The sequence below is a fragment of the Hemiscyllium ocellatum genome, chromosome 42, assembly GCF_020745735.1.
Source record: "Hemiscyllium ocellatum isolate sHemOce1 chromosome 42, sHemOce1.pat.X.cur, whole genome shotgun sequence".
Classification (NCBI taxonomy): domain Eukaryota; kingdom Metazoa; phylum Chordata; class Chondrichthyes; order Orectolobiformes; family Hemiscylliidae; genus Hemiscyllium; species Hemiscyllium ocellatum.
In genome coordinates this window covers 14,138,604-14,163,811 of record NC_083442.1, presented here as the reverse complement: position 1 = coordinate 14,163,811, position 25,208 = coordinate 14,138,604, and the positions used below count along the sequence as shown (strand labels likewise).

Below are 25,208 nucleotides of genomic sequence, written 5' to 3'. Positions count from 1 at the left end.
GAGGAGGAGCATTATGGCTCATTGGTCGTGGTCCCTACCTTTTGGGTCAGACATGTTTGATAACTTATCTTGTGATTAAAAGTATCTACCAAGGGAAGCTGTTGTCTCTCAAACCTCCATAAAATGGTTAGAGCTACGTTTTATTGAATAGTGCCTCTACAATGCTTAAGCTATTCTTGCTAATCAAAGCTTTTAGTTAAAACGTGAGGCCAAAGGGAATTCAAAATCCAAGTGTTTCTCACAGGCTGCTTCTATAATGAGAGATGCTAATAGATACGTAGATATTGGGAACGCATGCTAATATGTACTGGTAGGGAGATCTCGCAATTCCTGTATAATATTGAGGATTATAGGGTAGAACATGTGAATTTTATGGCATTATCTAAATGACACTTAATATTTTTATAAAGGGAGTACTGCTTCACTTCTTGAACGGTTAAGTCCATAGCTTCAGTTGAAATACTGTTCGCATTTGAGGTGCTTTTTGGCATGTGGACAAATTGTATTTTGTATTACAGCATTAAGGAGATAGAGTCAGTTTTTACAGTATAGAAAAGGTCCTTCAGCTCATTGGATCTGCACTCGTTGTCAAGCATCTCTTGGGAGTTCCCACATTTGCCAACCTTTTAGGTAGTACGTGCCAAATTGAGCAAAGTTTTTTTTCCTCAAAGGAAAAGTTTCTCCCTATCTGTCCTATCTAGGCTCCTCAACTTTGAACACCTCAATCAGATCCATCTTCAGTCTTCTCTGTTTCAAGGAGAAAATACCCAGCCTATATTGTCCAGCTTCATAGCTGAATTGCTCCAGTCCAGATAACATCCCAGCTAATCTCCTCTGCATCCTCTTTAGTGTAATTGCATCCTTCCTATGATGTGATCACCAGAATTGCATGCAGGACTCCACTGCAGCCTAACTAATGTTATGGACAAAACTATCATAAACTTCTTGCTTTTGTATTCAGTACCTTGACTAATACAAGCAAATATCTCTTGGCCTTCTTAAACACCTTTTTCTATCTGATCTACTGACTTCCAGAATGTCTGGACCACACTAAAGTCCCTCTGATTCTCTGTACTTCCTATGGTTCGACCCCATTCGTACACTCCCCTTGCCTGGTCAGTCTTCCCAAAGTTGATCACCTTGCACTTTTCAGGGTTAAATTTCTTTTGCTGCCGTTCAGTCCATCTGACCACCTAACTATATCATCCTGTAATCTAAAGCTTTCCTCCATGCTGTTCATCGCATAATCTGTTTTCTTGTTAAATGTAATGTTATTGATCATATTTGGTACATTTGTGTATAGATCATTAATGTACACTACAAGCAGTAAGGGACGCAGCAACAAACCATGTCTTGTGACACCAAATCCAGATTTACAGTCATAAAAACACCCTTCGACCATCAATCTCTGTCACTAAGCAAGTTTTGGATCGAATATGCCAAATAGCCTTGGATCCCATGGGCACTTAGAGTCATAGAGTCACAGAGATGTACAGCATGGAAACAGACCCTTCAATCCAACCCGTCTATGCCGACCAGAAATCCCAACCCAATCTAGTCCCACCTACCAGCACCTGGCCTATATCTCTCCAAACCCTTCCTATTCATATACCTATCAAGATGCTTCTTAAATGTTGCAATTGTACCAGCCTCCACCACAACCTCTGGCAGCTCATTCCATACAAATAACACCCTCTACGTAAAACATTGCCCTTTGGGTCTCTTTCATATCTTTCTCCTCTCACCCTAAACCTATGCTCTCTAGTTCTGGACTCCCTGACCCCAGGGAAAAGACTTTGTCTATTTACTCTATCCATGCCCCTCATAATTTTGTAAACCTCTATAAGGTCACCCCTCAGCAAGGGAGATCATGCCTTACCAGGGTTCAGAAAAGATTTACAAAGATGTTGCCAGGGTTAGAGGATTTGAGCTACAAGGAGAGGCTGAACAGGCTGGGACTGTTTTCCCTGGAGCGTCGGAGGCAGAGGTTTAGGGTGAGAGGGGAAAGGTATAAAAGAGACTTAAGGGGCAACATTTCATGCAGAGGGTGGTACATGTATGGAATAAGCTGCCAGAGGAAGTGGTGGAGGCCACTGGATGGGTATACAAATAGGAAGGGTTTGGAGGGATATGGGCCGCATGCTGGCAGGTGGGACTAGATTGGGTTGGGATATCTGGTCAGCGTGGAAGGATTGGACTGAATGGTCTATTTCCGTGCTGTACATCTCTATGATTCTGTGAATCTAAGTGACCAAGTTGATAGATGAAGGAAGGACTATGGATGTTACATACATGGACTTTAGTAAGGCATTTAATAAGGTTCTCCATGGAAAACTAATGGAGAAAGTGAAGTCACATGGTGTGCAGCTAGGTGGATAAAGAACTGGTTGAGCAACAGGAGACAGAGAGTAGTAATTGAAGGAAGTTTCTCGAAATGGAGAAAGGTGACCAGTGGTGTTCCACAGGGATCAGTGCTGAGGCCCCTGCTGATTGTGGTACACATAAATGATCTGGAAGAGGGCATTATTGATCTGATCAGTAAGTTTGCAGATGACACGAAGATTAGTGGAGGAGCAGAAAGCATAAGGGGCGGTCAAAGAATACAGGAGAATAGAGATAGACTGGAGAGTTGGATGGAGAAGTGGCAGATGGAGTTCAATCCAGGCAAACATGAGGTGATGCATTTTGGGAAATCTAAGTCTGGAGTGAACTAGACTGTAAACAGAAGAACCTTGGGAAAAGTTGATGGGCAGAGAGTTCTGGGAGTTCAGGTCCATTGTACCCTGAAGGTGGCTGCACAGGTGGATAGAGTGGTCAAGAAGTCATATGGTATGCTTGCCTTCATGGGGCAGCTTATTGAGTATAAGAGCTGGCAGGTCATGTTAAAATTGTACAAGGCTTTGGTTCGGCCGCATTTAGAATACTGTGTACAGTTCTGTTCGGCACATTACCAAAAGGATGTGGATGTGTTGGAGAGGGTGCAGAGAAGGTTTACGAGGATGTTGCCTGGTATGGAAGGTGCTAGCTATGACAAGAGGGTTGAGTAGATTAGGATTGTTTTTATTAGAAACAAAGGGTACAGACAGGGTAGATAGTTTGTGGGAGTTCAGGCTGAGGAGCTTCTAACTATTTAGGTTTAGATGTTATGGATGTGTGTCTGGAATAACTGGATTAGAAATCGTGTTTAGAGAGAATGGTACTCCCTGCCTCTTTAATCCTGTTGGGTTAACAAGAGGGAGAGGGTGTCACATCTAAAGAGCATATAGAAGAATTGTGCAGCTTGTTCAGTCGGTTGAGTTGGTTCTGCACTCAGACAAGACTGGCCGCTGCTTTTGACGGATCCTAATTAAACACTATAATAGAACACTCCAAATTCAAGAAACGTGTCATGGGCAAATCAAACATGACATTTCTATCTTTCTGTGTGCTGGAGGAAGTCTTCAGATCAGGAAATGCGTGCGGAGTGAGAAACGATTAATGTCTAGAGTCTGATTTCACTCTTGTTTGGAACTGAAAGGGGTTGGAAAATGCTGGTCTTTATGCTGAAGACAGAGTGGGGAGTAAAAGTGAGGAGGCACACTGCGTCACAGTGGTAGGTTCACTTAAGGTCCGTCTGGACAGATGCATGAGTAGGTGGGGAGCAGAGGGATACAGATGCTTAGGAATTGGACGATAGGTGGATTTGGATCAGCACATGCTTGGAGGGCTGAAGGGCCTGTTTCTGGGCTGTAAATTTTCTTCTTGTTCTATAAGTCCACACTGACCCTCTAAGGGGCACCTCACCCAGACCCATCTCCATACCCTAATCCTGCTATCTTGCATTTCCCATGGCTAACTCACCTAACCACACATCCCTGTAAATGCTGTAGGTAATTTAGCATGTCCAATCAACCTAACCTGCTCATCTTTGGACTACGGGAGGAAACCAGAGCACCTGGCGGAAACCCACACACTGGGAGAATGTGCGAACAAAGTAGGAGAAGATGGTTTTGGTCCATTGATCTCTGGGTTATGGGCCCAGCATGCTCCCACTGTGCGGCAGGTTCAATGATCACCAATAATCATCGCCATTGGATGGTGAAGGGTGACAGATTCTGTCTTGTCAGAGACGATCATGGCCTGGCACACGAGTGGCGTGAATGAGGGCTTGTCACTTGTCAGCCCAAACCTGGGGATATCGTCCATTGCTGCCTTGTAGAGAGCTACAACACAGAAAAAGACCCTTCAGCCTATCCAGTCTACAGTGTTGAAAAACAAATACCTAACTATCCTAATCCATTTCCCAGCCTTTGACCAAGTGCACTTCTAAATACTGCAGTACTTAAATGTTATGAAGGCTTCTACTTCCACACCTTTCCAGGCAATGAATTCCTGATTCCCACCATCGGCTGAGTGAAATTACTTTTTCTCACATCACCTTGAAACCTCCTGTCCTTTACCTTCAGTTATGCCCACATTGATCACTCTACCAAGGGGAAAGAGTTCCTTCCTGTCTGCCCTGAATGTAATCTCATAATCTTATGCATATCCATCTCCTCTGTTTCAAGGAAAATAACCTCACTTATCCAATCTGTCTTTATAACTAAAATTGACTGAATTGTTAATTCTGATTTCTCTCCACAGAAGCTGCCAGACTTGCTGAGGTTTTTCAAGCACTTTCTGTTTCTGTTGTCTTCTTAACCACTTTATCTCCCTGTCCTGCTACCTTAAGGGACCAGTGTACCTGCACACCCTGTTCCCTTTGATCCTCAGGGTACTACCATTCATCATGGATTCCTCGCCTTGCTTGTCCTGCCCAAGAGCATCACCTCACTCTTATCCAGATTGAATTCCATTTGCCACTGAGCAGCCCATCTATGTCCTCTTGTAATCTAAGACCATCCTCATGGTTTACCACCTCACCAAGTTTTGTATCACCTTTTCAGATAAGTGTATCCTCGGCATTCTTATGTCATTGTCATGAATCTTTTCTGCACTTTCTTTGATGCTTATTGCCTTTTTGTATGACGGAGATCAGAGCTATTCACAGTCCTCCAAGTGTGGTGTACCAAGGTTCTCTACTTATTTCACATCACTTTCTCCTTTTCAGTTTTATTTTTATAGTGCTTTGTTTGCTGTTTTTTAAATGGTCTTCTAATTTTGTATCTCTCCAATGATCTGATATGGTAGATCTCTATTGAGAATTTATAAGTGAATATTCTCTCTCCTTCCCTAGATCTGGGCCACTGAGATTAATTAAATGTGGTACTCCTAGCCTTGCAAGAGACCACAGATTCAGCCAGGCACCTGTTTCAACTTTGAGGTACCTCTAATGCTTGCTAATTTGCAGCATGAAATAACACCAACTCACCAATTTGTTTGTGTGATCCTGTTAAATTTGTTTGTTTCTGCTTGAGGTCTATATTGGTGGGGTTGGCCACACAAACGCAAATGAACTCCATACTCTTAGAGCATCGTAAACAAAGGAATATTTTGCATTTATTTTGCACATAACCTCATGATGATTCTAAATTCTTCATAGGCAGTGAACTGTTTTCAGAGCACAGTCTTTGTTTTAAAACACCAGTGATTACACTGTATTGTGTGATGATTGTGAAAAGCTTCAAGTTATTGCATGTCATTCATTCTTTAAATAAACATGGGAACTATTTTGCACACAGGGATGAGGTAAATGATGACAGCATCTGTATATTTGGTAGGGTGGCTAATTGATGAATATTGACCAGGGAAATTAATACTTTACCACTCATCTTCAAATCAAGAGGGTGGTGCTGAAAAGCACAGGTCAGGTAGCATCCGAAGAGCAGGAAAATTGGCGTTTCGGGCAAAAGCCCTTCATCAGGAAATCCTGATGAAGGGCTTTTGCCCAAAACATTGATTCTCCTGTTCCTCGGATGCTGCTTGACCTGCTGTGCTTTTTCAGCACCACACTCTCAACTTTAATCTCCAGGTCTGCAGTCCTCCCTTTCGCCACTCATCTTCAAGTTCCATTGAGACTTCTGATGCTCAGCAGAGCAGGCAGTCAGGGCATTAATTTCTATCTTGTGAAAAATAGGGCCTTGGCAGTGCCATGTTCTCTTTGTGCTACGTTGGAATGGCAGCCTGGGTTAAGATACTCAGGTCCTGAATGAAGATTTGAATCTGAGACCTACTGACTCATTGTAGATACTTTAACGTTCTGTGCTTTTGTGGCTCTAACTTGGGAGTATTGCTATTGAGTCAAGTTGATGCAACCACATGATCATCCCACTCCAAGTGAACAAGTATCGTAGCCATTGATAGAAAAGACCAATAATGAAACTGAAATAGATATTAGTGAACTTGAATTAGTATGAGGTTCCTATTGAAGGGACTAGTCATCCTACGCAAAAAGCAGAAGTAAAGTGTATTTATGCTGAAGAATTGAAATTCATTTGTCCTTGGGCAAATTTCTGATCAGAACACATACTTCGATGTGACTTGTTTGTAGTAGTGATTCATTTAGCATTCAGTACCTGTATTACTTGAAACTTTCTTTCATCATTTTAACATCGATTTGAACTTTAGTGATCTTGACATTTGAAAGAAAAATTTGCAATTCCATGGTTCTTTTCATTATTTCAATTCCTGATCGGGTGAAAGGCAAGGCTGGTAGGTGTACAGAATGCTGAATGACGAGGGAAATTGAGGTTTTGGTTGAGAGAAAGAAGGAACCATATGTCAGGTATCAATAGCAGAGATTGAGTGTATCCTAAGAAGAGTATAAAGGCAGTAGGAGAATACTTACGAGGGAAATCAGGAGGGCAAAAAAGGGGACATGAGATAACTTCGACAAATAGGGTTAAGGAGATTTTATAAATACATTAAGGACAAAAGAGTAATTAGGGAGAGAAAAGGACCCCTGAAAGATCAGCAAGGCAGCCTATGTATGGAACCACAGAAGATGGGAGAAATACTAAACGAGTATTTTGCATCAGTGCTTTCTGTGGAAAAGGACACAGAAGATATAGAATGTAGGGAAATAGATGGCGACATCTTGAAAAATGTCCTCCTCAGAGGAGGCGGTGCTGAATGTCTTAAAATGGATAAAGTGGACAAATGCCCAGTGCCTGATCAGGTGTACCTTAGAACTCTGTGGGAAGCCAGGAAAGTGATTGCTGGGCCCCTTGCTGAGATATTAGTATTTTAGATAGTCACATGTGAGGTACCAGAAGACTGGAGGTTGACTAATGTGGTGCCACTGTTTCATAAAGGTGGTAAGGACATGCCAGGGAACTATAGACCAGTGAGCCTGACATCAGTGGTAGACAAGTTGTTGGAGGGAATCCTGAGGGACAGGATTCACATGCATTTGGAAAGACAAGCACTGATTAGGGATAGTCAATATGGTTTTGTGCGTGGGAAATCATGTCTCACTGACTTGATTGAGTTTTTTTGAAGAAGCAACAAAGAGGACTGAAGAGGGCAGAGCAGTGGACATGATCTACATGGACTTCAGAAAGGCGTTTGACAAGGTTCGTCATGGTAGACTGGTTAGCAAGGTTAGATCTCATGGAATACAGAGAGAGTTAGCCATTTGGATACAGAACTGGCTCGAAGATAGAAGACAGAGGGTGGTTTTTCAGACTGGAGGCTTGTGACCAGTGGAGTGCCACAAGGATTGGTGCTGGGTCCACCGTTTTTTGTCATTTATATAAATGATTTGGAATGTGAACATAGGAGGTGTAGTTCGGAAGTTTACAGATGACACCAAAATTGGAGGTGTAGTGGACAGCAAAGAAGGATACGTCAGCGTACGAGAGATTGATCAAATGGGTGAATGAGCTGAAGAGTGGCAGATGGAATTTAATTTAGATAAATGTGAGGTGCTGCATTTGGAAAGGTAAATCAGGGCAGGACTTATAAACTTAATATTAAGGTCCTGGAGAGTGTTGCTGAACAAAGGAACCTTGGAGTGCAGGTTCACAGTTCTTGAAAGTGGAGTCGCAAGTAGACAGGATAGTGAAGAAGGCGTTTAGTATGCTTTCCTTTATTGGACAGAGCAGTGAATATAGGATTTGGGAAGTCATGTTGCGGCTGTACAAGACATTGATTAGGCTACTTTTGGAATATTGTGCAGTTCTGGTCTCCCTCCTATGGGAAGGATGTTGTGAAACTTGAAAGGATTCAGGAAGATTTACAAGGATGTTACCAGGGTTGGAGGATTTGAGCTACAGGGAGAGGGTGAATAGGCTGGGGCTGTTTTCCCAGGAGTGTCAGATGCTGAAGGGTGACATTATAGAGGTTTACAAAATCATGAGGGGCATGGATTAGATAAACAGACAAGGTCTTTTCCCTGGGATGGTGGAGTCCAGAACTAGAGGGCATAGATTTAGGGTGAGAGGGAAAATTTATAAGGATCATAACGGGCAACTTTTTCACGCAAAGGGTATGTATGGAATGAACTGCCAGAAGAGGTGGTAGAGACTGGTACAATTACAACATTTAAAAGGCATCAGAATAGGCACATGAATAGGTTCAGACCAATATGGGCCAAGTGCTGGAAAATGGGACTACATTAGGTTATAATATCTGAGTCGAGAGTTCCTGATGAAGGGCATATGCCTGAAACATCGAATCTCCTGCTCCTCAGATACTGCCTGACCGGCTGTGCTTTTCCAGCACCACACTCTTGACTCTGATCTCCAGTATCTGCAGTCTTCACTTTCTCCTAGTTTAGGATAACTGGTCTGCATGGATGAGTTGGACTGTAGAGTCTGTTTCTGTGCTGTACATCTCTATGACTATGTATATTTTGCACTCACCTGTGATGTGAGATTTTTATAAGTACCTTCATCAATATTTGACAGCTAGACCCTAGAGTGGACAGAACATGAGAGCAAGAGTAACTGCTGACGTGGAGTGCAAGGCAGATTAGCAGGGTAGGAGAAAGTTATGTGACAGTTTCATAATGCAAAACAAATGAGGATAAACACTGAGGTACTCCCAGCTACTGGAAATAATGGACATGTAGCAAATCCATCAGGACAAAAACTTCCACAATGTGAGGTAGTTATCAGGCACCTTTATGGGTTATTATTTTCAGAGTTAGCTCCTGTTGCCAAACTGATATAGCCATGGACCATCCTGAGGGTACAGAGATGATGTCATCATTGTTCTCTCTTATTGGCTCATGTGAAAAATTGATATATAGGGCCTTGACTTCACCTAATCAAACATCTTTGAAGCAGAATTTCAGACACCTTACTGGTCTTCTGGCTCCTGTTAGCTTTCAATACAGAAACCACATGGATATGTATCTGTCTCCCCACTTTTGAATTACCTTAGTCAGTGAAATAGTCTCTGCTTGAACAGTGCCTATCAGCTACTTTGGAATTACCACGTTTGATTACAATAAAGTTTCTACCCTGCAGGCCTGACTCAGACATTTTCCCTGACAAAAACTTACTCTCTTTTCCTTAAATGTGGACTAATCAATTGGAACGGTGGAGTCACTGATTTTCAACAAGTAAACACTAGCTCTGAAAACAGCTTACACTTAACTAGCTGTGGCTGAACCTGGCCATTTGGCACAGAACTATTTCTCAACAGCAGCAGCACAGATGTTTACTACTTGCAGCAGTAAAGCAGTTAATTGGAATGAATCCTATCCTCAGGTTATTCACTTACTCCTAAACTATTCATATAATCTAGGTGATTTCCATAATATCAGGCTATTTAAGATCATCAAACTAAATTTAAAGTCATCAAGTGTCGCTCTTTTCCTTCTCTATCCTCTGCTCAAGTGTACAATTAGCTGTCCCAGCGTTTCTCAGGACACAAAATCTGCTCTCCCTTTGGATGACTAATCTCAGTGGCTCTTATTTTTTTTGCCTTGTAATAACGAGTGGAACATCATGTGGACCAGCCAACTTGTGAGGACCCCACACAGAGACAACCAGAATTCAAATACTCTGCGTCCTACATGCTGGACTCCAACCACCATATATACCCAACACTACCAAACCACCATATATACCGAACACTACCAAACCACCATATATACCCAACACCACCAAACCACCATATATACCCAACACCATCAAACCACCATATATACCGAACACTATCAAACCACCATATCTACCAACACTATCAAACCACCATATACACGGAACACTATCAAACCACCATATACGGAACACTATCAAACCACCATATATACCGAACACTACCAAATCACCATATATACCGAACACCATCAAACCACCGTATATACGGAACACTATCAAACCACCATATATACGGAACACTATCAAACCAGCATATATACCGAACATTATCAAACCACCATATATACCGAACACTATCAAACCAAAATTAGAATTCCATCATCTTCATGTGTGTTTACTGCATAAGTTGTTAATTGCAGTTGACCTTGCATACTGTTACTGTGAATATCATTTAAAGTTTTAACTTTAAATGAGAACACCTGGTTAAGAAATTGGTAAGCCTCTCAAGTGACAACTTTAAACAAGCTTGAAGTTACTTACAGTTAAAAGTTAAGATTTCAAAATGGCGGCAGTGGCAGCTTTTGGGCTCATCAACCGATAGCTTTTTTTGTCCACTTTTCTTCGTCTCTTTTTTTTTTTCTAAAACTTCATAGTTTTTTTCTGATACGAAACTTACCTTGGAGTAGCTGAGAGCCAGAGCAGAGCAGATCAGAGACCTGGAGTGGTGCAGAATGGCTGAGAGCTGGAGCAGAGTGGCCTGAGGACTGTAACAGTGTGGAGCAGCTGGGAGTCAGAACGGAGCGGGCCTGAGGGGTGGAGTGGCTGAGAGTCAGAGTGGTGTGAGCATGTGGCCAGGATTGGGGCAGCTGAGAGCCAGAGTGGAGCAGGTCAGAGGCCTGGAGTGGTGCAGAGCGGCTGAGAGCTAGAGCAGAGCGGCCTGGGGGATGTAGCAATGTGGAGCAGCTGGGAGCCAGAGTGGAGTGGGCCTGAGGGGTGGAGTGGATGACAGTCAGTGTGAGAGCTTGCGGCCTGGAATGGGGCACCTGAGAGCCAGAGTGGAGTGGAATGGGCTGGAGGCATAATGTGGAGTGAGGATAATTGTTGGACTGGAGACCAGCAGAGGTGGTCAGTGGCTTGCGAGACTGTTCAGACATGTGGGAGCCACTGTGCTGAGTTACTGTAATGCAGTGTTTACCTGTAATTGTTTATCCTTTTAACTATGTCTTATTTCTAACTTACACCATGAATCACCATAAGGTAATGCAACTTTTCTTTTTTGTTCCTCTTTTTGTATCTAAGATTTGTACCTAGGTAGTTTGTACCTAAAATGGTGCCTTGAAAGACAACATTGTAACAATGTTATTGAGTACATGTGACAATAAAGTATATTATATTCTAAAAGTTAACCTATATTGTCCACATTACCACTGGAGATAACGATTCAAAGAAGAACCTTGGTTAAAAGGTCCTATTGTTTTACTTGTGAGAGTATCTGCTGACAGAGCAAGCAGTTCAGTTTGCAGAAGATACAGAGGCTGCTGTAGCTTTGTTTTGATGTAACCTGAACAGATTGGGGGGACACATCAGCAGGAGATGGTGCTGAGTTAGGCCTGTACCTTTTGGCAAACAAAACATTAACTTCTTCTGGGTCAGTGCTGCTACTCACCTCTGATCTCAGTTATCACCTTAATTGTTTTGACAGAGAAAAGCCATAAGCAGGCAATATTACCTGAAAGATGCACAATTGTTGTACGTGCAGTATGATATCTTTCACTCAACCTTCATGTTCAACAGTCAAAGGAGCTACCTCAATTTTGAAGACAAATTGAAAGACTAAGAACAATAAAGTTCTTTGAAAATCCAGAACAGATCCCTGACCAGGATCTGACCATCCTGGTCTAAACATAGGGAAAAAGGTAGATCATTCAGCCTCTCAAGTCTATTCCATTCAATTCGACACTGCTGTCCACATTCTTTGCTCCTGTGCCTCTTCATACCCTTAACTAACAAAAGGACTATCAGTTTCAATTTTTAAATTTTCAGTTGAACCCCCAGAATCAACAACTTTCTGGGTAAAAGCAAGTCCAGATTTCATCCATGCTGTATATGCAGAAGTGCTTTCTGACATCACTGCAAAACAGAGCAGTACCAGACTAAATTTATGAAATAAGCCAGTTATTCCTTACAAAGCACTTACTCAACCCCAAAAGAGCTGAACAATGCAATTTTCACACTGGCCGGACTGTTATGTTGTGCAATTCCAAATTATCCATACCTCAAAGCGCGCCCAATCCCATGAAGTGTTCCTGTGTGTCGGTCGCTGCAGGTGTCCAAACTGGATTTCATAGGTGGCATTGAGACTGTGCACTGTTGTGGGAAACTCCACTTTCAGAAACTTGTGTGCTTCATGCCATTCCACCTGAAGAGGAGAAACACAGCAAAGCCAAATGGTCGTTAAGTGTGTGATTTGAAGCTGAAAATATTGACATTTCTAAAATCTACTCACCTCTGTTTTGAACTTAACATAGGGACAGCAAGCATCCAGTATGATCTCTTGGCGGATCTTGCTGCTGTCACTGATACGGATAGAGTATCTTACACTTCCCCTGACTCCGCCAGGGCAGACTACCTCCAGGGATTTCACAACTTGTGACACAGGTTTCCTGATGAGCAGATTTCCAGATGAGATTAATTTAGTCTCCCATTATACAAGAAATATCTTTCTCTCACTCTCTGGCTTCTATCCTGTTAGATGGGTTCATTACAATAACTCATGGATCACTCCTTCTGATAAACTACAATTTTCTTTTGGATCTGCTAAGTAGTTTTACATCCAGATGTCCTTGCTGTCACACACTCTCATTTATCTGGGCTGGGGACTGACACCATTACACTCTGAATTGCCTGCACCACTGGCTTGTTTCTTTCAGGGCCAACAAGTCCTGGAGTGGGACCCAAATCACCGGCCGGCCTTTTCATCAAACAAACATCGATATGAGCTCAACTTTACTGCAAAACCAAGAATTCTGCAGTGGTATCAGCAAATCTTAAAAGATGGAAACTGCATAAGATCTTGGCAGCTACAGCACCAAAAAAAAGGAAGGTTTTTAATGTGATAGATACAAAGAGGTATTTGTTCAGATGGACTGTACAGTGAAACGATTGACCACTACAACAGCAGTAGACTCGCCAACTTTAAGGGCATTTAAATGGTCATTAGATAAACAAATGGATTATAAAGGAATAGCGTAGGTTAGATGGGCTTCAGATTGGTTCCAAAGTTTGGTGCAACATCAGGGGCCGATGGGCCTGTACTGCTCTGTAATGTTCTAGGTTCTAATTGCAGCACAGGTTAGACACCTATGTATTCAATGATTTATGGAGAAAAGATAAAAAAATTGACAGATTCTCATAGGAGTTTTAAAGAATCAGTTTAAGCTTCACCATCCACTGGTTCTTACATAAAGCCCTGCCTGTCATTCCAGCTGTTGCTCCCAGCAGTTAACTGTACACACAGAAACCTGGGGGTTTTTGGTTCATAACAATGATTTCTCTCTCATTAGAAGTGCATAGAAATGCAAAACCTAAATATTCATTATGAGGATTATTCTGACATTACCTTGTTTCTAAATGATAATCCATGACATCCCATGCATCCCAGTATAAAGGAACATCATCAAACAACACAAACTGGTTCCCACAGCAGCCGTCAGGAATAGTCTCCCTGGAAGTACAACACAGACAACAACAATGTTCTCATTAACTTGAGACTCCAGTGATGAGCAAAGGATCCTCCCAGTTCTGGAACTACTTTACAACAGGAAAATGGTTACAAATACATACTGTTGTTTTCTTTAACACTTTAGCTGTTCACACAAATAACAAAGACATTAAATCCTATGATTATTGGCAATTAAGGAGAGAATGGTATTTCATAAATCCGACTCTCAAATCTAGTGTCCTCGCATACTACTGCCCTATCCACGGCCTTATCCCTTTATAAACGGTAACTTCCAGAACCTTACATCAAGCTGTGTTATTCTAAAACTACCTTTCTCCTTTAGCCTCACTATTACAGCCATGCTGTATGTAGTTCCTTCAAAAATAGCTTGAGTTACCTTCAAGGTTCCTGAAGCATTTGCCCTGTAAACTATCAAAGTGACCATGCAGTACAGAGTTAAATTACTGATCTAATTGCCACGAACTAAAATATAAGCTTTAAGTAATAAAATCAGGGTAAATGAACATTTCTGGCTGGGTCTGAGGAAGAAGCATTCAAGTGCTGCAAAGTGGTCATAACCTATCATAACTGCATGTATCCATGCAATAAAAGTAAGGGAGAGAATCATAAAAGTGGATGTATTAGGGGCGACTGACAGGAAAGAATATAGCACAGGAAGATCGTCAGTCTCTGGTAGAATTATCAATCTTTTTTCTTTCTCAGCAGTGCTACAGCTGAATACAGAACAATATGAGAGTCACAGAGATGTACAGCACGGAAACAGACCCTTCAGTCCAACCCATTCATGCCAACCAGATATCCAAACCCAATCTATCCCACCTGCCAGCACCTGGCCCATATCCCTCCAAACCCTTCCTATTCATACACCCATCCAGATGCCTTTTAGATGCTGCAATTGTACCAGCCTCGATCACTTCCTCTGGCAGCTCATTCCATACATGTATCACCCTCTGTGTGAAAAAGTTACCTCTTAGGTCTCTTTTATATCTTTCCCCTCTCACCCTAAACCTATGCCCTCTAGTTCTGGACTCCCCCACCCCAGGGAAAAGGCTTTGTTTATTAATCCTCACTAACACTCAACAGAATGATAAGTTGATTTAACGTCTCCAATACAAGTCACAAGCTTTTATTTAGCCTGTATTTAAGATTACTACCTATTGCTAACTTAGTTTTGCATTATTGCAACTTATTATTTATTAACTTCCCTTTACAAATAAACACAGTGTGAATGAAACTTCTGCTTTCAAATCAAAGATAGCAAACAAACTTTCTCCTCCAGGTAGATCATTTTTAAAATGCACATTGTGAGTTTCAGATTGACACATAATAATCATCACCATCAAAACTTTACTTCCCTGACGCTCAGTAGGATGCTTCTGATTTAAGATTTAGAGCTCAGAGTGAATTTTAAATGCTTTCTGCACACTGACAGCAAGTGTTCACAAACACTGTGCTCTGTAGTAATCACAGTGTCATATCTGTATACAACTGCAAGGAAATATAAACCAAAGCAAAATTCAAAGCTACTGAGAAAGGGCTGTTTTTTTTGTCAGTTCGAAGAACTGTTCTCTATATTGTGCCCATTAATTCAGCAAAGCCCAGATCCACCAGCGTCCACAGGTACGGACAGATGCATTGCAGGATTCCTCAGAGGTCCCACCACATGGTAACTGCCCATAATGTTTGAACTTATGATGGTCAATTATCCTCTGTAGGAGCCCTCCAAAGATATCCCCAATATTGAGTTAGAGACAGAGACTTCAAAGGGTTTTGAAAATCTTACCTGAATAGTTAGGCAGGAAATGTCAGAGGGATTAAAACCTGCTGTAACGCCTGGGTAACCATCCCTCAATCATTCACACCACCCCATCACCACTCTGCGGTATCAGGTTCCACCTCAATCTCTGACATACAAAAGCATCGCCCTTTAATCCCCAACCAAGATTGTCCCACTGTATACAGGCTGGATATACATTACCTCCCCTGATCCACGTCCAAACACCCTAAGCTGATGTGTGAAAGTGCCATTATGTTGGAGTGAAAGTACCAGAGTAAATGCAGGATAGGAGGTCCATTTTGAAATTCCTTTGCATTTTTGCTTTGTGTACATCTTCAACCAGCAGCTCAGTGACCACCAGTAACTTCAACTCTGTTATTATCTTGATTGGCACCATATCCACAAACATCTACTCCCTTCACCACTGATGCGCAATAGCAGCAATGTGTACCATCCACAAGAAGCACTGCAGATATTCACCAAAAGGTCCCTACACAGCACTTCTCAAACCCAATCCAAATCCCAACTGGAAGGACAAGGGCAGCAGATCTGAACACCACCTGCAAGTTCCCCTCCAATTCACTCACCATCCTGACTTGGAAATATATTGTCATTCCTTCACTGTCACTGTGTCAGAATCCTGGAATTCCCTCCCCAAGAGTGTCGTCAGTCAACCTACAGCATGTGGACTGCAGCGGTTCAAGAAAGTAGCTCACCACCACCTTCTCAAAGACAATGAGGGATGGGAAATAAATGCTGGCTCAGCCGATGCCAGATGTCAAAAACAGACTCGTTATGAGAGAGAAAGGAAAATGCTTGATTGTTTTCTCGCAAATGTTGCTGTGTCAAAGAGGAAAACAGTTTGGATTTGGTCAGAACAGCAGTTCAAAAATATGAAAACATCCATTGAGATGGCGACAGACATGCTGTGTACTTTCAGCTTCCTCACAAGTACATTTTGGTGTTCAGAACCTCAGATAGGCTCCTGCAGTTGTACAGAACAAATCATACAGATTTTTAAAATTTACATCATTTGGACACAAGATTTCTGAGATTTCTAGGATGTTGCCTGGTATGGAAGGAAGGTCTTACGAGGAAAGTTTGAGGAACTTGAAGCTGTTTTCATTAGAGAAGTGCCAGAGACCTGGGTTCAATTCCTGCCTCAGGCAACTGTCTGTGTGGAGTTTGCACATTTTCCCCGTGTCTGCGTGGGTTTCCTCCGGGTGCTCCGGTTTCCTCCCACAGTCCAAAGATGTGCAGGTTAGGTGAATTGGCCATGCTAAACTGCCCCTACTGTGAGGTGAGGGGCTAAATGTAGGGGAATGGGTCTGGGTTGGTTGGTCTTCGGAGGGTCGATGTGGACTTGTTGGGCTGAAGGGCCTGTTTCCACACTGTAAGTAATCTAAGATTGAGAGGTGACTTAATTGAGACATGTAAGATAATCAGAGGATTAGATAGAGTGGACAGCGAGAGCCTTTTCCCTCTGATGGTGATGGCTAGCACAAGGGGGCATAGCTTCAAACTGAGGGGTGATAGATATAGGACAGATGTCAGAGGGATTTTCTTAACTCAGTAGTAGGGGCATGGAAAGCACTGACTGCAACAGCCACCTGTACTTGCATTTAAATGGTCATTGGATAGGCATATGGATGAGAATGGAATAGTGTAGATTCGATGGGCTTCGGATTGGTTTCACAGGGTAACACAACATCGAGGGTCAAAGGGCCTTACTGTGCTGTAATGTTCTATGAAAAACAAATAATGATGGTGCAGAGTAGGAGGGCTGATGGGGGTTACTGTCAGAGTAGCAGGGCTGATGGGGGCTATTGCCTGAGTAGCAGGGCTAATGGGGGTTATTGCCTGAGTAGCAGGGCTGATAGGGGTTATTGCCCGAGTAGCAGGGCTGATGGGGGCTACTGCCTGAGTAGCAGGGCTGATGGGGGCTACTGCCTGAGTGGCAGGGCTGATGGGGGCTACTGCCTGAGTGGCAGGGCTGATGGGGGCTACTGCCTGGGGCTCATCCGTTCACGTGTGCTTTTGATTTTTTTTCTTTTTTTCCACTTTTATTTTTCTGTCATTTTTCACTTCTTTGGAGCCTTTTAAGGCAAAACTGGAATGGTAGCTACAGCGTGTCATGTACGAAAATGGGGTCAGGAGGTGGCGGCAGAGAGAGTCCTCATGGCAATTGGAGGCAGTGATAGTAGCGGTGATAGGGACGTTCTCCTGGAATTCCGGACTAGCAGCAGTGGCAAAGCTCCTCCAGTCATCAGATTAGATCAGCACGGTGACTCAGTGGTTAGCACTGCTACCTCAATGCCAGGGACCCAGGTTCTATTCAAACCTTGGGCGACTGTCTGTGTGGAGTTTGCACATTGCCCCCGTGTCTGCTTGGGTTTCCTCCAGGTTCTCCGGTTTCCTCCCACGATCCAAAGATCTGCAGCTTAGGTGAGTTGGCTATGCTAAATTGTCCACAGTGTTCAGGGATGTATATGTTAGGTGCATTAGTCAGGAGAAATGTAGGGTAATGTGTCTGGGTCGGATACACTTCTGAGGGTCGGTATGGACTTGTTGGGCTGAAGGGCCTGTTTCTGCAATGTAGAAATTCTAATTCTAATTCAGAGGTGGTGGCAGTGGGCTTTTCAAGATGGCAGTGCTGCAAAGCGACATCTCAGATGAGGGTGGTTGGAGCAGGACTCTTGACGAGATGGTGGTCTGGGTGACAGTGGAGCCAGGGACTCCTGCTTGGAGTCGGCCCAGAGTGGGGACTCCTGACTTGGGTGAGGCGGTGGCTGCAGTGGCAGCAGTGTGGGATGACTAGAGCTGGGACTCCTAGCATCATCAAGAAAACAGCAGAATGGAGGACTTCTGGTTTGTGAAGCGAGTGGGGGTTCAGCATGGGACCTGGCATCGGTGGTTGTGTTGGTGAGGTAGGCCCCCACGGCAAAGAGATGGTGCCTAAAGAATGGTGACTCCTACGTTACTGAGTTCGGTGCAGATGGCAGCGAGGCAGAGGAGGATGCGTGGCAGCGCAGGTGTGTTTGGGTGAGCCGGCTCAGAGCGCAGGACTCTGTCAGTTATATCTTTTATCCTTTTTATTCTTAAACAATTCAAAGTAGTGCCGGACTGTGGCGACTAATGAAGATTTTCACTGTATTTTACTGTAATATTCACTGTAAAATGTAAGTAACAATAGATAAACCACTCAATCATTCAATTTGTATGCTTAGCAATGTATGAAGTGGATCTTCTATACCTTTTGTAAAGTAAATGAGAAAGCGATGTTATACGGCCCAATGAATCAAATGCGACTTTGAGAATTCCATTCTCCATAAGTACAGAACCATCTCCCTGCAACAAGAATCAGTGATGCATGAGAACGCAAACATAAATGTACGCATAGCAAGGAAGGGAAACGGCAAAATACAGCACATTAGCATGAGAAGCACCAGTGTGTTGTGTAAATGGAATTAAGGGGGAGGAGTGAAACGGCAAAGGAAAGGGAAGTAATGTGGAACCTTGAAAGTGCATGGACAGTAAGACGGAGACAGTGAGAGAGAAAACAACAGGGAAAGACAGAGAATAAGCAACAGATCAAGACAGACAGATATAAATTTATAAAGCATTTCTCACGATTCAGAATACTCTGATAAAGTCAATGAAACTCTTTGGTCACAGTCTTAACAAACAAAACACACAGCCAATTTCTGCACAACAAGCTTCCACATAGGCAACATGTTAACGAGCCAATACTCTGCATTGCTTAGTGATGCTGAATGAAGGATAAATGTTGTCAGAACACTACGATACCTTCTGTGCTCTTCTTCAAGTACCCTCAGTTTAGTGTTTTTACTTGTCAAAATAAAATTTGAGTTTGTATCTTTAGGTTGGGACTAGAACTCAGTTTTCTGATTCCCTGGTGTGAGTACTGGACCATGACTGATGGATGACGGCACACAGAGCAAAAACAATATAGTGCATCAAGGTGAAGAGTCAGAGGACACAGAGACCACAAAAATCAGTGTTTTATGCTATAATTACCTGAGAATTGACAATAACTGGATGAGGTGGGACCAGAGGCTTGGTCACTGTGGCAAACCCTACACTGGGAGCCTTTATCAGAGCTGCAAATGACAAAGAATGCAAACCTTAGTGAAAGCTTTATCAGAAGACATCATTTCCCTCCCTTCACAGACCTAGGGTTAACATTTTGGAGCACTGTACCCATTGTAACAAGGGTGGTTAAATAAGAATGTCTCCCAGCTATTCTCGCTGATGTTCTCACTCATTCTTCTGTCTTTACTTTTCTGTCCCTATCTAGGCCAACAATTGGTTTACAGTTTGTGTGTCTGGTTAACTTTGGCTGAATCTGTAATTAAGAATCACTTTCTGTGATTGTGGATCCTGAACAGACATAGCTATTGGAATGGCAACGGTAACTGAAAGGGGTAAAATAAGCATGCATTGATACTACTAGTTTATCAATATTCAGACAGATGCTAAAACAAAAAGGACTAATTGATCACTTGGAGGTCAGAGGAGAGCAATTCAACTGGAGTTTGCTGTGACAGGGAGCATCCATCGGGTTACCAGCAACTCCCAGGGTGTAAAACAATTAGACTACAGGCAAATATGATAATGGAATCGTCAAACGAAGTGAACTTTCAACCAATGGACTGGCTCCTAATTTACTGAACTTTATCAATCACATGCTGAAACATTAGCTCCAGCAGCAACTCTGGACAGGAAAACAGAGTTGATATTTCAGGTCAATGACCTTTTATCAAAGCTGCAATGAATTCTAGCTTTCTGTTTGAACCCAACTTGTCCCTAACCTGCAAGGATTCAGTCAGTCAAGAAAGGATATAATAAAGAGGGCGGTACGGTGGCACAGTGGTTAGCACTGCTGCCTCACAGTGCCTGAAACCCGGGTACAATTCCCAACTCAGGCGACAGACTGTGTGGAGTTTGCACGTTCTCCCCGTGTCTGCGTGGGTTTGCTCCGGGTGCTCCGGTTTCCTCCCACAGTCCAAAGATGTGCGGGTCAGGTGAATTGGCCATGCTAAATTGCCCGTAGTGGTAGTTAAGGGGTAAATGTAGGGGTATGGGTGGGTTGCGCTTTGGCGGGTCGGTGTGGACAAGTTGGGCCGAAGGGCCTGTTTCCACACTGTAAGTAATCTAATCTAAACTGATTAAGTTGGAATGAATGGGGGAAGAACAGGGTCATTAGAAGCATGAAACAGGACAGCCAGCACAGCTGCGAAGAATGGCTTAGTTAGGACCGAAGCGACTTAAAACTTTGGTGACAGTAATGGATAAATCAAGTATAGACACTGAACGGCCAGATCCTGGACAAATATACTGCAAGCAACTTTCTAGAATTGGATGTCTCTGGATCAGACCTCATATTAACCCAGTGTGCCAGCTTCAAACTGAGCTACTGAAACTACCCTATGATGCATCAACACATGAATGTCTGTGAAGAGAAAGGATGAATAAGATTAGAATTTTGTTTGACAACCTCACACATAATATAATTGATACAATTATTTGACTTTAGAAGCCTGAGTTGGGGATCAAAGCAAACAATACTTGGCTGTTTTCAGTTAAGGAACAGGAGAATAAGAACTTCTAATCATCTGAGTGGCACAAAAATGGCCTTGGCACCACTGGGTTAGGGAAAGGAAATATAAATTAACACTCAGCCACTCTCAGTTGCTATTCTGGACCCTTCCCTGCCAACAAAATGTGCGAGTACTTCAAGCTGTGCTGTGATGCTCCTCAAGGTCAAATAAGCTTGTTAACACTCAGTATCTAAGAAGACCACCTTGGCAAGGTTTCAAAGACCTGTTGAACTGTACCCTGACAGGAATCTCCGAAGAGGAAAAACAGATGCATAAATTATAATCATGGCTGTTCTCAATGTTTAGATTAGATTACTCACTTACAGTGTGGAAACAAGCCCTTCGACCCAACACACTGACCCCCCGAAGAGCAACCCACCCAACCCATTCCTCTACATTTATCCCTTCACCTCACACTATGGGCAATTTAGCATGGCCAATTCACCTAACCTGCACATTTTTTGGACTGTGAGAGGAAACCGGAGCACCCGGAGGAAACCCACTCAGACACGGGGAGAATGTGCAAACTCCACACAGATAGTTGCCTGAGGCGGGAATTGAACCCAGATCTCTGGCGCTGTGAGGCAGCAGTGTTAACCACCATTGTGTTGCCACGATTCCAACAGTAAACAGATGGTGCGATGTACTGGTGCCTTAATGTATAGACCATCACCTGCCTTAATTTTGACCTTAATTCTTAATCTTCCTCACTCCATCAGAGAAAGTGGCCAGGATTCCCCAGTACTGTGCTGACTCAAGCGCAGCACAAACAGAGGAGCCTATCTCCCCAACAGCCAGAGAATAATGAAACCATAAAAGGGGAACTTCAAATACATAAAAAAATGAAACACATTTAAAAATAGAAAAGTCATATTTCTGAGTAAGATACTGCAAAACACTTTTTATCTGACCACAGACATTTTTTGTCAAATAAACTTTGTTGTGAATAAATTTTCATCACAATAGGTTCCTGACAAATACCAGCAATATGCTGCTATAGAATATTTTTAATTTCTAAAAATTGGAAACTAAAAGTTAGCCTCAGTAAAGGTGACTCTGAAATTACCAGCGATTGTCAAAAAAATCTACCCAATTCATTAATGCCCACGAAGGAAGGCAATCCTGCTGTCCTTACTAAATCCTGATACCTGATTCAATGTTGTTGATTCTTAACTGATCTCTGAATTGGCCAAGCAAGTTAGTAGGGCAATTAGGAATGAGCAACAAGTGCTGGTCTTGCCAGTGACACTGACTTCTAATTAAAGAATAAAGTCATAATGTGCTCCTGCAGGAGACTGCTATTACTGTCAGTCTCCCCTCTTGAATACAATGTTTTTGGCCTATTTAGGAATCAGCTTATGTTTGTTTCCAGACAGCAGCAGGGCAGGCATTCAATGTTTGAAAGCTTTTCAGTCACCAAGTCTAATTCTATTACCCAGGACTTCGTCTCCTTCCAGTCGTGGCATTGAGATTACTTCAGTCCGTTCCCATGACAGGGTGTTGAGCACATGGATGTTCTTTCCAGTCTCCTGTTCAGATCCTCCCAGGAGACACTGTATCGCCTCTTTCAGGAGTTCATTCCCATTGCTCTGGATTTCTGCAAATTAAAAACCAAAAATAAAATGGCAGAGCAAGAGGAGTTCTCAATTAGTGAATGAGAGGCTCGGTCCACAAACCATAGAACGGTTCAGACCCTTCGGCCCTTTCATCCTACTCTAAGATCAGGCTAAATACTGTCTTCCATGTGCCTGGCCAAGAGTCACTTAAATGTCCCTAATGTATGTGACTATACTACCACTGTTGGCAGAGCGTTCCACACACCCACCACTCTGTGTAAAGAACCTACCTCTGACATCCCCCCCAAACCTTCCTCCAATCATAAAATTATTCCCTCTCATGATAGCTATTTCCACCCTGGGAAAATGTCACTGGCTATTCACTCTATCTATGTCTCTCATCATCTTGTACACCTCTATCAAGTCACCTCTCGTCCTTCGTCGCTTCAATGAGAAAAACCCTAACTCCCTCAACCTTTTTGCATAAGACACACCCTCCAGTCCAGGCAGCATTCTGGTAAATCTCCTCTGCACCTTCTCTAAAGCTTCCACATCCATCCAATAATGAGGCGACCAGAACTGAATAAATATGCCAAGTGTGGTCTAACCAGGGCTTTATACAGCTGCAGCATAACCTCACAGCTCTTAAACTCAATCCCCCTGCTAATGAAAGCCAACACACCATACACTTTCTTAACAACCCTATCAACTTGGGCGACAACTTTGAGCGATCCATGGATGTGGATCCCTACGTTCCTCTACACCACCAAGAAACCTACCTTTAACCCTGTAATCTGCATTCAGATTCGACCTTCCAAAATGAATCACTGCACGCTTTCCAGGTTGAATTCCATCTGCCAATTATCAGCCCAGTTTGCATCCTGTCAACGCCCCATTGCAACCTACAACAGCCCTCCACACTATCCACCATTCCACCAACCTTCAGGTCATCGGCAAACTTACCAACCCACCTTCCCACTTCCTCATCCAAATCACTTATTAAAAAAAAATCACAAAGTGCAGAGGTCCCAGAACTGATCCTTGCGGAACACCACTGGTCACCAAGCTCCAGGCTGAATACCTTCCATCTACCACCACCCTCTTCCTTCCATGGGCGAGCCAATTCTGTATCCAGATAGCCTGTATCCCTTGCCTCCTTACTTCCTGAATAAGCCTACCATGGGGAACCTTACCAAACGCCTTGCTAAAATTCTTTTACACCACATCCAATGCTCTACCTTCAGTGTGTTTTGTCACATCCTCAAATAATTCAAAACTGTTTGTGAGGCATGACCTGCCCCTCACAAAGCAATAATGAAGCTATGGCTTTCCAAGTAAACATAAATTTTGTTTCTCAGAATCATGTCCAATACTTTGCCCACCCGAGACATAAGACTGACTGGTCTGTAATTCCCAGAATTACCCCTGTTCCCTTTCTTTAACAAGGGAATAACATTTGCCACCCTGCATCATCTGGCACTACTCCAGTGGACAGTGTGAGGATGCAACGATCATCACCAAAGATGCAGCAATCTCTTTCCTCGCTTCCTGTCATAATCTTGGGCATATCCCATCTGGCCCAAGGGATTTATTTATCCTCATGTTTTTCAAAATTTTCAGCACATTCTCCTTCCTATCAACAACCCTGTTTCATGCTGTTCTCGAAAACGACAAGGTCCCTAAAGTAGTGAATACTGAAGCAAAGTATTCATTTAGGACCTTTCTTCCCTCCTGACTCCAGACACAAGTTCTCTCCACTATCCTTGATCGGCTCTACCCTCACTCTAGCCATCCCCTTGTTCCTCACATAAATGTCAAATGCCTTCGGGTCTTCCTTCATTCTACCCGCTAAAGCTTTATCATGCCCCCTTCTAAGTCCACTCTTCAATTCCTTCCTGTCTACCTTGTAAACCTCTACAGTCCTGCCTCTTATCTGGTCCTTGCCTCCCCAACCTTAAGTAAGCTTCCTTCTTCCTCTTGTCACCCAAGATTCCTTCACTCTTCCTTGACTCAGTGGGACAAACATATCCAGCACTCACAGCAAGTGCTCCCTAAACAACCTCTACATTTCTGACGTGCATTTCCCGGAGAACATCTGTTCCCAATTTAGGCACCCCAGTTCCTGTCTAATAGCATTGTAATTCTCCCTCCCCCAATTAAATACTTTCCCATTCTGTCTGCTCCTATCTCTCTCCATGATTACAGTAAAGGTCTGGGAGTTGTGATCATTATCATTGAAATGCACTTCCACTGAGAGATTTGACACCTGGCCTGGTTTGTTGCCAAGCATCAAATCCAATATGGCCTCACCTCTGGTCAGCCTATCTACATATTGAGTCAGGAACCCTTCCTGGACTCCCCTGACAAAATCTGGTCTATCCAAACTATTTGAACTGAGGAGGTTCCAATCAATATTAGGGAAGTTAAAGTCACCCAGGAAAATTTCTGTATTACTTCTGTACTTTTCCAAAATCTGCTCCTCCGTGTCTCTGTTGTTATTGGGGGGAGGGGGGTGCAGGGGGGAGCTGTAGAAAACCCCCA

General features: G+C 43.1%; 1 protein-coding gene across 1 annotated transcript in view; it reads right to left on the bottom strand.

Moving 5' to 3' along the window:
- The window catches only part of man2c1 (mannosidase, alpha, class 2C, member 1), a 120,888-nt gene that overhangs the window by 24,374 nt on the left and 71,306 nt on the right, over positions 1 to 25,208 (bottom strand). The window contains exons 16-21 of the mRNA XM_060853843.1: positions 22,547 to 22,708; positions 19,529 to 19,611; positions 18,744 to 18,838; positions 13,591 to 13,695; positions 12,478 to 12,634; positions 12,247 to 12,390 (exon numbers count right to left, since the gene is read on the bottom strand). Of these exons, the coding sequence (XP_060709826.1) occupies positions 12,247 to 12,390; positions 12,478 to 12,634; positions 13,591 to 13,695; positions 18,744 to 18,838; positions 19,529 to 19,611; positions 22,547 to 22,708 (746 nt within the window). The remainder of the gene's footprint in view (positions 1 to 12,246; positions 12,391 to 12,477; positions 12,635 to 13,590; positions 13,696 to 18,743; positions 18,839 to 19,528; positions 19,612 to 22,546; positions 22,709 to 25,208) is intronic.